This window comes from Perca fluviatilis, chromosome 22 (genome assembly GCF_010015445.1).
Source record: "Perca fluviatilis chromosome 22, GENO_Pfluv_1.0, whole genome shotgun sequence".
Classification (NCBI taxonomy): domain Eukaryota; kingdom Metazoa; phylum Chordata; class Actinopteri; order Perciformes; family Percidae; genus Perca; species Perca fluviatilis.
This window is the reverse complement of record NC_053133.1, coordinates 22701368-22715557: the sequence shown is the minus strand read 5'-3', so window position 1 is coordinate 22715557 and position 14190 is coordinate 22701368. Positions and strand designations below refer to the sequence as shown.

At 41.5% G+C, this 14190-nt stretch overlaps 1 protein-coding gene across 3 annotated transcripts in view; it reads left to right on the top strand.

The window, feature by feature from the left end:
- The window catches only part of LOC120552530 (collagen alpha-1(XVIII) chain-like), a 104723-nt gene that overhangs the window by 86192 nt on the left and 4341 nt on the right, over positions 1-14190 (top strand). For 2 of the 3 annotated variants that reach the window (XM_039790663.1, XM_039790665.1), the window contains 26 exons: positions 129-263; positions 1804-1857; positions 2397-2432; positions 3126-3260; positions 3734-3793; positions 3929-3964; positions 4695-4739; positions 5215-5277; positions 5452-5487; positions 5598-5681; positions 6814-6879; positions 8092-8154; positions 8323-8412; positions 8591-8626; positions 8777-8830; positions 9460-9516; positions 9788-9847; positions 9943-9984; positions 10443-10514; positions 10784-10811; positions 11046-11114; positions 11861-11886; positions 12029-12127; positions 12216-12369; positions 12504-12577; positions 12745-12873. In XM_039790663.1, the coding sequence (XP_039646597.1) occupies positions 129-263; positions 1804-1857; positions 2397-2432; positions 3126-3260; positions 3734-3793; positions 3929-3964; positions 4695-4739; positions 5215-5277; positions 5452-5487; positions 5598-5681; positions 6814-6879; positions 8092-8154; positions 8323-8412; positions 8591-8626; positions 8777-8830; positions 9460-9516; positions 9788-9847; positions 9943-9984; positions 10443-10514; positions 10784-10811; positions 11046-11114; positions 11861-11886; positions 12029-12127; positions 12216-12369; positions 12504-12577; positions 12745-12873 (1803 nt within the window). The remainder of the gene's footprint in view (positions 1-128; positions 264-1803; positions 1858-2396; positions 2433-3125; positions 3261-3733; positions 3794-3928; positions 3965-4694; positions 4740-5214; positions 5278-5451; positions 5488-5597; positions 5682-6813; positions 6880-8091; positions 8155-8322; positions 8413-8590; positions 8627-8776; positions 8831-9459; positions 9517-9787; positions 9848-9942; positions 9985-10442; positions 10515-10783; positions 10812-11045; positions 11115-11860; positions 11887-12028; positions 12128-12215; positions 12370-12503; positions 12578-12744; positions 12874-14190) is intronic. The other variant, XM_039790664.1, reaches the window with a different exon arrangement.

Sequence of the window (14190 nt, the reverse complement as noted above, 5' to 3'; positions counted from 1 at the left end):
ACCGTGTTGCATTTTGACACTACTGGACGCTCACTAATGTTTGACCATTAGTTAGAGAGGTTCACAGAAGGTGCTTTCTAAAGAGTTTTCCTTTTGTGTGACCGAGTTGTGTCGTCTTGTTTCATCAGGGGCCTCCAGGGCCGCCTGGCCTCCCGGGACAGCCAGGGCCCCCAGGAACCCCATCTGAGGACATCTTTCCTGGACCACCTGGGGCCCGTGGGAAAGATGGGAAGGATGGAGAGAAGGGTGAACCTGGACTGCCTGTAAGTTAAACATTCTTTTCTTTTTTTCGCCATTTTCTATTTTTCTTGTACAGCTCATCAATAATAGCAAAACACAAATATATAATTCTGTACGATTTGAAGGTAGAACTTTCTAGAGCAGATGTCTGCTGTCCGGGACCCCTAGGGGGTCAAATTATTGTTCGATGGTTTAATAAAAAAAAAAAAAAATTGAAATATGTCTGAAAATATACATTAACATGAATCCAACATATTATTAGTAAAGATAAAAGAGTTTTAATATACACAACATTGATGATAGGCTTACTGGCCTACAGCTAAGGTAGCCATCCACAGATACAGTTAAGCTTAATAATTTACTGTGCCACATTTTAACATTAAAACATGGTGTATAAATATATGAATATGCCAACAATTTGTATTTTAAAAGCTTACTATTGTATGCACCATAAAAAACGTATGTGTATAGGCTTTAGGCCGCCCTACACGTTATTGTAGGTCCAGTTTATTATGCAACAAAATGTTATATGTAGAATAGGGTCCCTGCTCCGTCTCTCTTCCAGCTAAGGGCTCCTTCGCATAAAAAAACGTTGAAGACCCCTGCTCTAGAGGAATATTTATTTTCTCAAGACAGCAGGGATTTATCGAGAAAGGTGTGCTCTTGAAGTTCACTAACTGAGGCTTGGCCTCAGAGCACTTGCATTGTTGACCGGACTTCTGTTTTCAGGTGATTGAGGAGTGGTTTAGTGGCTGGGGGTCTGGTTCTGGTTCTGGTTCAGGTTCAGGTTCTGGTTCTGGTTCTGGTTCTGGTTCTGGTTCTGGTTCTGGTCAGGTATTACCATTTGGTCCCATCAGATCCAAGGGACTGAAAAGACAGTATTTCCCCTAACTTTATTAGAAAACCCATGTTTTCTCACTGCATCCTGCCATCGCTTGCTGCACAGTATTGTGTGTGTGTGTGTGTGTGTGTGTGTGTGTGTGTGTGTGTGTGTGTGTGTGTGTGTGTGTGTGTGTGTGTGTGTGTGTGTGTGTGTGTGTGCGTGCGTGTGCATATATTGAAGTGTGTGCATATATTGGTTGAGGTATAAAGTACATAAGTAAGATCTTATATCTATATGCACCCACGAAGTAAGTCCTGTCCTTTTCCAATGATCCTTGAGCTACTGTATATTAACAGCATTTTGGCAGAAACTACTGTAAGACCTTTTGAACATGGTGTGAGCTGCAGCATCTGTTGGGGGAAATGTGTCTTTTGTCTTTAAAATATCAGCTTTTACTAACTGTGTGAATGGACTACTTGCAGGTTTACAACATTTACTGCAGCACTGTTTTAGTGCATAAAAGGTTTAGTCACTTCAGTACCATTAGCTTTGTTTAATATGCTCAAATTTTAACCAGTTTACATTCACCTTTTGTTCAAAAATATAAATGGGACCAATAATTTAATAAACTGTGCAAACTGTGCAGTGAGTACAGAGGTAATTCCCACTGGTGGAGGTATCTGGAAAATAAATATGCATCTAAAATCTGAAATTTAAATCTAGTCATGCCACTCTTGCAGGGAGTTGATGGAAAAGATGGGGATCCAGGACCTGCTGGGGAGAAAGGAGACAAGGTGAGGCTAATGAACATTAGTTTGCTACATAGAATGCATCATTACAATTATATATATATATATATATATATATATATATATATATATATATATATATATATATATATATATATATATATATATATATATATATATATATATATAATGTGTGCAGCACACCAACCAGGAGCTGGCTCTTTGCTTATGTGACTTGTACCAATCAGCTTTTTCTGTGAGCTCACTCTGATTTCCCTTGAGCTGGCCTCTTAGTGCTCTGTTAGTAAAAACAATTACACACAATCTAAATAACCACCTAACACAAAGAGCCAAGCTCTTAATGAGATGACCCCCCCGGACTAATAAAGCTTGAGTGGAAACAAGTCTGTGTTGCAATAGCTGCTCTGCCTTTTTGTGCGGACCTGAAACTATTCTCTCTCTCTTTCTCTCTCTCTCTCTCTTTCTTTCTCTCTCTCTCTCTCTCTCTCTCTCTCTCTCTCTCTCTCTCTCTCTCGTCATTGTGGTAGCTCATGTGATTTTATTGAATTTCATCTGTTTAACAGGGAGAGTCTGGTGTCAGCGGGCAACCAGGAGCAAAGGTAAAATCTCGATTATGTCCTTGACCAGGCAGTGAAGCACCATTACTGATATTAGGAGTCATACTTATAATTCACCTTTTAGATTCCTGTTCTACCCAAAGTGGTATTTGTACAGTACACTACATTTAGCTTGTGATTAATAAATCTAATATCACAATATTTTTGACCAAATGCCTCGATATTGATAGTGCGGAGATATTTTAGGGTAGGGTTATTGAGGGTGCTTTCACCAAATATTTACACAATGAGATCTGTGACACATAATCATTAGTAATGTGGATATAATTATTAAGTGGGTAAAGGCAAATAACAGAACAGCTAAAACAGACTGGTAAGTTCAGAAAATGACATCACTTTACTGTGATGCAGCCTTTAAAACCAGGAAAAGACAACACTTGTGTCATATAGCGATATTATGATAATGACAAAATTTAAGATGATATCTAGCCTCATATATCAATATCGATATAATATCGATATATTGCCCAGCCCTACTTGTAATGTATGTCTCGATTCTGTCTAGTCTATTCTTGTAAGTGGCTCTCCCTTTCCACTCACCCCGGTTTCTCCTATTGTCACTATCCAAAATCCATATCCCTAGCTCACCCTTTACCCCTTCTCATACTTCTCATGGGAACTTTATTGGTTTAACTGATTCCATCATCATCATTTTAAATATCACATCTCTTGCAGGGAGATCAGGGCCCTGCAGGGTTTCCAGGCCTACCAGGCTCAGAGGGTCCAGAAGGGCAGCCTGGTCCCAGGGGGCCAGCCGGCCCCCCTGGGCCTCCAGGTCCCCCTGGGAGAGGCTACACCATGGACTTTGAGGTACTTGCTGTTTCTTTACATCATGACCAGTCTACTTACAGTATAGCTCAACCTGTCACAGACAACATTAGATTGATGGAATTAGGAGATATTGTTATCCGTACCATTTTCTTTATATGAGGGACTACAGCATGATGGTTGTTTCTGCTTGGTTGTCTAGAAAGAATTCTGGACCTTGCACTGATTTTAGCATAATATCTACACACCATCCCATCCCATATGTGCCTGGTCTCAGCACTGAAGCAGTGCCTTCTTTTCTCATCGACAAACTAGTTTGCAATGTGTGTGATGCATAGATAGTTTTGTTATTAGTGGTTTGCCGTCAGCTTTTTCAGTGCAAGTCTGCTGTATTCAGCCAGGCGTGGGGATATTATGAAATTTATTGAAATGGTTATACCTACTTGCTCACAATATCTTCTTAGACATTCACAATTCAATCATTAGGAATATTTCTTTTTTGTAAAATGTTTTAGGACTTGGAAGGCTCTGGGATGCAGAATGGTTTAGGAGCTGCGCTCTCCAGAGGCCCACAGGTACTAACTGCATTGAGTGTGTCAGCACGAAGAGCATTCCCCACCTTAACATTTAGCTTTTATGTTCATTGTACAGTGTAATTTCATCATATCATCAACTGCTATTTTTGTCACCTTTTTGTATTTGTTACACAGGGTCCTCCAGGAATCCCTGGACTTGAAGGACCAAAGGTGAGATATCTGAGTGTCTGTGATACTTACAGTAATACTGTAGTCCAATTGTGCTCTAAAAGCACAGACACACCAAACAGACATCAAAGAACTAACTGTGACGAGAGCCGACTGTTGCATTGTCTGTGTCTGGGCCAAAAACGTTTCAATTGAACACACCACAATGACTACAGCCAATGGCCAACTAGCATGTACATCCTGCGTCTGGATGAGAGGAAATAACTGTACGTACCAGCAGGTGGCGTTAGTCTGTATTCAAAAAGGGAAACCAGAAGACATTAGTTAGCAAGCTAGCTAACAACACAATCCGATGTTGAAAGAACTAATTATTTTTACTGGGCGCTAGAGAACAATAACACTAACAGTTTCTGCTGAAAAGCTCAATGGCTAAGAAGAAAATCTTACCTGATATATCAAGTTTGTTTTTCGATCTCATGCTCCTATGACTTAAGTCGTTTGCTTTCTTTCCTCATTTCCATTTCTGTTCTCGCACACTGATTCGCTTAAACTCAACTGCCAATCAGAGTAATTTCTCGATTCAACATGCTCAAAGGCCGGCTAGTGCCAACGGTGCTGGATACACCGCAAAAAATATGGCTACAGATGCTCATCGACAGCTGGCCCTCTGTTTGGCGTGTCAGGGTCTCTGTCTGGTGTGTCAGGGTCTTAAACGCTGGTTATTTATAATGATCATTTTATTATTTATTTATTTCCTCTTTGCCTCTCATAGGGTAAAGATGGTTTAGACGGCTCCACAGGAAAGCCAGGGCAAAAGGTGAGTCCGCTGTACAGTTCAAGTTCTGTAACCCTTTTTGAGATATTAGTGTTATCTCAGCACAAGCTGTTGGCTCAAGCTTCTTAAATGTCTTGAACTTTGAGGTCACAGTAAACAGCTGTAGAGTGAAAGACCACATGGCGACAAGCGATGTCAGCTTTTGGCAGCAACACTGTCCTCTGACCAGTTTCTTGTTGAATCTGACCTGACATTCTCATGTTACCTCCCTACAGAAATGAAGCAATACATCACAGTGAATCTTGTTATAAGAATGGAACTTTACTTTAATTATTAATCACCAAAACTAATTGAGAGAATGTGTGAAGTCGGTAGAAATCAAGTCCTTTTGATGTGATTTTTACTTGATAACATGGAGCTTAGGGGAATGCATTTTGCCACTGTTAGAGGAGGTGGCAGGTTTTCTTATACAGTACAAGTGATGTATGTGATGAATGTTTCTTTGTGGCATCTGTAGGGGGAGGCAGGTGCTCCAGGACCAACAGGGATTCCAGGACTGGAGGGACTAAAAGGGGAAGAGGTCAGTAAATGACTGAACTTATACTGTAGATACATGAACAGATTAAAGAGTTTGTGTCAGATGTCTGATTTATAGAAATGGTTCGTACTGATATTACTTTTACCTATAGATAATTCTGATTCTGAAATATGGTTTTACTTTGAGTGTTTGTGTCTTATCTTGTGTCACCTACAGGGACCAAAGGGGAACAGTGGAGAGCCAGGACAGAAGGTAAAACTATGAAGGAGTGGATAAGTGGCCAAACTCACACTTATTTAAAATGCAGAGCATTTTGTGTTGCTATTTACTGAAAGGCTAAAATGTCAAACTTGTTTTTTCAGGGAGAGAGGGGCAGGGACGGGCTCAGTCTGCCCGGCCCTCCAGGACCACCTGGACCACCAGGATCCCTTACCAACCTCCAGGATGTAAGTAGCAGCCAAGCGGCAACTTCCGGGGCTGAAAACTGAAAGCCAACGCAGAAGTGCAAAAAACTGCAGTTCTTCAAATGGCCACTTGAGGCTGGATTCAAAAGCGAGTCAATCCCCATTAGTCTTGCTTTGCCAGACCTTCCTCCACAGAACTGTGGAGGAGGGTCTGGCTAGTTCACACAGCATTCCAGGATGGGAGGAAAACGTGCTCTGGTTTATTGGCATTTCAAATTGCCTCTGGAAGGAACTTGTTTTGGTGGAACGTGTACATTCAAGGTTGTTTTAGTCGTGAAACAGAAAACTCAGATTGGACAGATAGTCTAGCTAGCTGTCTGGATTTACCCTGCAGTTAACCATAGTCCTCCTAAATCCACCGGAGTTTAAAATTCCAACGTAAAGAAAGCGGAAGGTACCGGACATCCGGCCAAAACTAGTGAAATCCGGCGGAATTTCCAGCGGCACCGGAGCAATCCCAGAAGTGGAACGTCGTGGATATAGACCAATCCCCATAGACCCCAATGCTAAAATGCCTAATGCCTTTACTTCTCAAAAAAACGGTTTTGGTATAGCCAAGTACCCCCTTCATGACAACTGTACAGGGCGTGATTTTTTTTCCACAACTCCCCCGTTTAAATTATATTAAGACTTCAAATTGTGCATAATTAGAAGTGCGGCCACTTTGAGTGACAGGTGGCTGCCGTCACAGGAGGCGGCCATAGACTGTAGCTTACTGTAGCCCCCCTCAGCTCCATCTACACTCCATCTCTTTGTCCATTTTTGGATTAGTCCGGATCATGGCGATACCAGGATGGCAACTGTTGTAACCACTGGGAGCCGCCCACTTTGAGCTTCATTTTTGCTTTTCAGAAACTTATGGGTGATGTCACGGAGATCATGTCCATATTTTATACAGTCTATGCTAGCACCTGAGCAAAGCCAATCAAGAAGAGGCTTACTCACAGTAGGCCAAAAGGGAGAGTCCAATGTTAGTGCCACTTTTCTACTACCATGTTGAGGGATACAAGCTTCAATGACCTGTAATATTGTGTAACCAGAGTGATTGATTGATTTTTTTCACTGAGTCAGTTTGATTACATTGACGATTTTTCTCCTTCTGCCTCTTATTCAGCTTCTACTTAACGATACAGATGGTGCCTTGAACTTCTCAGGGATTTTTGACGCTCAGGGATCCGCTGTGAGTATCAGATAAAAATCAGAAACCAAATGATGATGATGTCCTGACAACAGCAAATGTGTGGTTAGCTAGCTACCGTTGGTTTATGTTTGCAGAGTGTAACAGACCTTTGTTCCAGTTAATGCTTTCAGCTGTCAGGGTTTCTTCTTCCAAACAGAAGTAACATCAGAAGCACTGTACATGACACAGTAGGGATGCACCGAATCCAGGATTCGGGTTTGGACGAATATTGGGCTTTTTTGACGGGGTTCGGTTTCTGCCGAACCTTAGAATTTTTTTCCACGGGACCGAACCCTACGCTTGCACTACGCACGCTACGCTGGTTGACGTAATGACGCCGCCGTTGATTACGGGAAGGTGTTTACGTAGGTGGAGCGTTCAATGCAGTAGGTTGTGAGAAAGTAAAAATGGAACTCGCGAGCAGAAAAAGCCCCACCCGGCAGCACCCCCAGCCAAAAGAAGGCGACCCAAGCCAAGCCACACACCCAACCCGCAATGCGGACCTGTCCTGCGGCGGCAAGGACCCAAAACAACACATAACATTGCCGCTGCCCAAACACCTGCGCATGAAACATCTGAAAGAATATGAGCCACGCATGAAGGATTCCACAGACAGCAGCCAAAATGCAGCAACTTCAGGTACGGTAAAGAAAGGACAGTCACAGCTAAAAACTTGTGTTACTCAGACAGTGCCTCTCCCGGGCTGTCAGCCGTTCTCTCGGCAAATGAGTCCCCCTACAGTGGGAGCGGAGCGACTGAACGGCCGGCTGCTGCTCGTTAGCTGACGTTAGCTTTCTAATTTTACCCACCCAACATGCCTTCATCATACACTGGTTAGCGAAAATTTGCCAAACGAAATTGTCACTCATCTGGCGATAGCGATGTGCTTTCCTACGATGTGAAAAGAGCGTGTGAATTCAATTAAGGCTATGGACGTTGTTTACTTCATGAATGTGTTTACTGTGTTAATGAACTGGGGATGGGACTAGGATTTGGTATTCGGTTTCGGATTCGTCAGAATCTTAACCAGTGGATTCGGTATTCGGCCGAACCCCAAAAATCTGGATTCGGTGCATCCCTATGACACAGTGCACGAACATGGATACGACAACATGAAGAGAAATTATTTTAACTCAATGACATAGTCCAGAAGTTAGATATGAAATTATCTTACTTATAATAAATATAATAAAATATCCTAAATGTTTGCAGGGACCACAGGGTCCAAAGGGTGACATGGGGTTGCCAGGAGTTCAAGGACATCCAGGACTGAAAGTAAGTGGGACACGCATGCCTTGTCTATGCACATAAACAATATCTAAGCAGACTAAATACGCAAAACAAACTTTTTCGTTTCTTTATACACACAGTTTAACAGAAGTTAATGTCTAAGTCTCTGTCTACATGGTTTATGTGATTGTTTACTTGTGTGTATGCATACAGGGTGAAAGGGGTGAGCCAGGATTTATCATCGCTGCAGATGGATCCATGACGTCAGGCCTGGCTGTTCCAGTGGGACCCAAAGGAGACAAGGTTATATTTGTTGTCACTGTTTTTCTAGATCCCGATCATTTTACTCGCATTGCTCTTTTTGCGTGCACTTTCTATGGATATTTAGTTTATGCATGTTGGTCATGATTTGAGTATCATACGGTGGTATATGGTTTTGAAAACATCATAAAAATGAGTGTAACTGTATCTTTGTTTGCAGGGAGATAATGGTGTACCCGGAGCCGCTGGAATTCCGGTAAGTTTTAGCAGGCAGCACCAAAGGCAAATCATTTCACTTTTCATGTTTTATAACACCATTAACTCTAATTGTTTCCACTGCTATGGATGAAGGCGCTGTTAATGTGTTTAAGATGTACTGTCAGACACTTTGTTTTGTTCCTAACAGGGGCCTATCGGACCACCAGGACCCAAAGGAGAATTTGGTTTTCCTGGAAGGCCTGTAAGCACCATGAACTCACCAAACATTTCCTATTTGATTAAAAGGGCACACAGACACTAAGACTTCCTTATGTATAATATATATATATATATATATATATATATATATATATATATATATATATATATATATATATATATATTTGTAATGTTCGCAAGTGACAATAGTATGACTTAAGCTATGAAAAACACAGCTTTTCAACCCATAAGTTCAATACACCTGCTGTTTGATAGGTTTAACCATAAGCGTAATTTACGGGGGTGGATGGGGGGTTACAGCACCATAACTTGTTATTAAATTTTTGCAGAAAAAATGATCAGAGTGCCGAAAATTTCAGTTTTGCCCAAAAGTGGAGCTCTCAACTCCCCTCCCCCCCAATGTTGAACCCAAAGTTACGCTTTGGCTTCAACGTTAAATTAAATCACACATTGACTCAGTCAACAAAAACCCAATTTCCCAAATGTGCCTGTGGGAATCATTAAAGTTAAATCCAATCTAACTTTCCATACTGTTGTAACTTAGATGCCTTTGGGGGGTGTGTGTGTGTGTGTGTGTGTGTGTGTGTGTGTGTGTGTGTGTGTGTGTGTGTGTGTGTGTGTGTGTGTGTGTGTGTGTGTGTGTGTGTGTAGGGTCGTCCAGGCCTGATGGGACTAAAAGGAGAGAGGGGGGACTCTGCAGGCCTGCCGGTGAGTCACACACCTGAGCCTGTAAAAAGACTGTAGAAGTTTGTGAAATAATACAGAACATACTGGTTCAATATCTGCAAATGAAACCTGTGGTGATTGAGTGGTAGAAGATGATTGATTTGTGCCAGTTTGATGTTGATATTACTTTTAGTTTTATAGCACCTACAGTACTTTTTCATTCGCAGTATACTTTAAATTGTTGAAAACGCTCACTCTTCTCTTATCTTCTTCTATTTAATGTTGTCTGGTCTTCTTCGATTGCGCTCTTTAGGGACGTCCTGGCCGTCCTGGGCTGCCGGGCCTCCCAGGAATATTCAACTGCCCCAAAGGAGTAAGCGCACACACATTCATCAACACACAGATCTGACTCTATCATCATGTTTTATTAATGTGCTCACTGTCCCCGTTCTCCCCTGGTTATTGAAGACCGTGTTCCCCATCCCTCCCAGACCCCACTGCAAAATGCCCGTAAGTTTCCGTCCGTGCATCCATGTTGCTGATAAAACATGTCTTTATAAATATGTTTTATTACTGCCTGTGCTTGAGAACTTTTCCTCCTGCTGTCTATATTGTAAATGTTCATTTTACTCATGGTGGCCTGGAAGATTAAAAAAGATACATATGAGTCTATAAGAGATGCTACTATGCATGTTTTATTTCCTTTAGCACATGCTGTGTAATAGTCAATGTCCAGGTTGAACTCTCTTTGCAGGCCTTTAGAGTGACAGCTAACCTGCATCCTAAGTGTCCGTCTATCTTCATTAAACCACAGTTGTCTGCACAATCTCATCACTTCCTGCTGAGCCCATTCAGACATATCTCCTAATCACAAACTCCCTTCCGATGTGTGTGTGCGTGCGTGCGTGCATGCGTGCGTGTGTGTTGCTCTGTGTAACACCGGTACTACATAACCTTTTATCACTCAGGTTCGAAAATATTCCTGCATGCTGCATGTCCAGTCTGGAAAGGTGAAGGCCTACTGCCTATACAAAGATGAGGTAGTTACTAACATCACATCCACAGAAAATCTGCATGTGTCATTTTCATGTTGATTATGATATTAACAATACAGCTTAGATGATTTAATATTTGATAATGGAATGTAATTTAACAAAAAAAAATATATATATATATATATATATATATTTCAGTGATAATTAACCTGATATTTATTCTGAAAGTAATTCAAGCTTTGTTGAAGTTAGCATGATTTCCACATGAAGTCATTGCTGACTGCTGCTGATATGTTTGTGCTCAATTATTTCAGCTTAATACCAATGGAACCATTGCAGCGGGTAGGTTGGGTTGCCTTTTATGTTTGCCATGAATTATAAACATGTTTGAACCACTTTTATCCAAACATTTCAATATAGACCAGCTTTACAGAATACTTAGGATAGCAGCAGTACAAACGAATGTAGAACATACTTTCAATAAACAAAGTCTTTTAAATTTAAAACCAATCTCTGCATCAACAAGTCAAATGTAAGGACATGCAATTAACTCAAGTTTGGCTCTTTGTGTCTAAGGTAACTGTCAGACGGGACTAAAAGGAGAAAAGGGAGATAGAGGCCTTCCTGGGATACCGGCGCCACCAAGTGAGTCAACACTAACCGCTCTCAGATGTATAGACACTGAGAAATAAAAATGTAAATCCCTTTAAATGCATTCAAAGAGAAAGAATAATCCATAATGAAAAGGAAAAATGGGTTATTAAAATTAGTGAATTTAAAGGCCTGATTTTATCTTAAGACGGACATTTTGTATTTTCTCTGTACTTCCAAAGCACTTTCCTGGTGTTTAAAGGTGCCCTGCCACACGTATTGTATTACTTTGTGGTGATGGCTGAAGTTCTACCATGGACTCTGTAACATTTTTTGTGGAAAAAAATGCCTTGGTATAGAAAGCCTGCAGGAAGACTCAGCTCGATTTGTGCCAGTTCTCATTAATATTCAACAAGCTAAGCTGTTTGAATCTGATTGGCTAACAGCTAGCCAATGAGAGCCTGGCTGTCAGCACCATTTACCCAGTACAACTGGGCAAGCTCATGAATAGTAATGAGCTCAGGCAACATGATGTTAGACTGACCAGCTTTTGTAATTGGCCTGATTTCTCCGCCTATTTCTTTTCAGTGGCTAGAGCTGACAGAGAAGGTAGCAGTTAATTTTCACATTCACCACATAACACAAACACATATGGACCTAACATATTTCAAAAAATACATTGTGTGGCAGGGCATCTTTAAAAAAGAAAAAAGAATTGAATGACCATCCTGTGAAAAATAGAATATGTTTTTGAATTTTATAATAAGTTATAACTCCCTCCTCTGTTTTCTCTGTTCTAGACACATTTTTTCGTAGTGGAGACTGGGTAAGTTTTATTATGGAAGTGCTTTTAAAAAATAATAATTTGAGGGCATACTTCTTTAAGTGCCATCAAACTCACCATTCATGTGTGTGTGTGTGTGTGTGTGTGTGTGTGTGTGTCTCCTTGCCTGTGCGTGTAACCACAGGTTGTAACTGGTGACGTGGGCATTAAAGGCGAGAAGGGAAACAAGGGGGAGGCAGGGTTTCCCGGGCAATCAGGTATCCCTGGGAGACCAGGACTTGTGGTGAGTTGCAATTACATGGATAAACGCTGTGTCATCTTTGTGACAAAAGATGTACCAACTAAAGCAATCAATAACTTCCACATTTCAGGGACCCAAAGGAGAGTCTGTCGTTGGTCCACCAGGCCACCCTGGGGTGCCAGGTTCACCAGGTATCCCAGGCTATGGCAGAGCAGGACCGGTCGGCCCTCCTGGGCCACCCGGGCCTCCGGGACCCTCTGTGTCAACGCCAAGATATGGCTCAGGTATAATACATCAGTCATACATACGTTGTCAGCAGCAAAATGTTATCCTGTATAGAAATAGTCTTCTAAGTTTACATGACGTTCTTGTAGCTGCTGTGCTTGTGTGAAAGGAGTTGACATTTTTGTTATGGCAGCTTTGACCATTGCCGGCCCCCCTGGACCTCCTGGACCCGCTGGACCTCCTGGAGCTTCGGGTAACGCAGCATCTGTAAGTGTTTTTCTGGCCAGGCTGTCGAACTACGTATAAATGATACACCAGCATGCTTTGCTAACATGTGCATAATTACCCACCATGTTGCTGTAAAATCAATAATGTATCCGTATAAAAGTTTACAGAGAGAGGTTGAGGGTTTCTTCTCGTCATTTGTTTCTCAGCTGAAAACATTTGCGAGCCGTGAGAGCATGATGCAGCACACCGTCAGGGATGCAGAAGGAACTCTGGCGTACGTCACAGCCACAGGAAGTCTCTTCCTAAAAGTCTCCCAGGGATGGAAAGAGATACAGGTACTGACTTGGACTAGTCTTATATATTTAGGTTTGGTAAATCTGACATCAAATCACTCTGTATTAAAGGTCCCATGGCATGAAAATGTCACTTTATAAGGTTTTAAAACATTAATATGCGTTCCCCCAGCCTTCCTATGGTCCCCCAGTGGCTAGAAATGGTGATAGGTGTAAACCGAGCCCTGGGTATCCTGCTCTGCCTTTGAGAAAATGAAAGCTCAGATGGGCCGATCTGGAATCTTGCACATAATAAGGAAAGCTCATTGTGGGACTGGCTCTAGTAGCTGTAATTCTGCACCAAGGCTGAATTTCGGGAAAGAGACTTCAGAGACAGTATTAGGGGACCACTAAGGTCTATATAAAAGAGACTTCAGATACAGTATTAGGGGACCACTAAGGTCTATATAAAAGAGACTTCAGATACAGTATTAGGGGACCACTAAGGTCTATATAAAAGAGACTTCAGATACAGTATTAGGGGACCACTAAGGTCTATATAAAAGAGACTTCAGATACAGTATTAGGGGACCACTAAGGTCTAAATAAAAGAGACTTCAGATACAGTATTAGGGGACCACAAAGGTCTATATAAAAGAGACTTCAGATACAGTATTAGGGGACCACTAAGGTCTATATAAAAGAGACTTCAGATACAGTATTAGGGGACCACTAAGGCCTATATAAAAGAGACTTCAGATACAGTATTAGGGGACCACTAAGGTCTATATAAAAGAGACTTCAGATACAGTATTAGGGGACCACTAAGGTCTATATAAAAGAGACTTCAGATACAGTATTAGGGGACCACAAAGGTCTATATAAAAGAGACTTCAGATACAGTATTAGGGGACCACTAAGGCCTATATAAAAGAGACTTCAGATACAGTATTAGGGGACCACTAAGGTCTATATAAAAGCATCCAAAGAGCACCATGTCATGGGACCTTTAAATAAATGCAATGACATCGATATGAAACATAATTAAGAAGCATCACATATGCACATTACTGTCAGAACAGTCTGAAAAATGAAGCTGTAGCATACGGTAGCTGGGAGCTGTGCCCCTTAAAATGATATACATGTAGGTCAGGGCTTGTCTGCAAATGAAATGGTGTAAAAGAAAGTTTAATTGCTTCTCTGTTTATTACTCGGTCGTTTTCATGGTCAGCGAAGCATTGAGTGACTTTCCTGATTTGCCTTTGAAACCTGTCTGAACCCATTAATTGGAAAATACGTTCCTTTCAGGAATGATTTTGGTCTTATTCACTGGCTTTGAATCAGCACTTTAACATCATCTCTGGTTATTGGAAACATTTT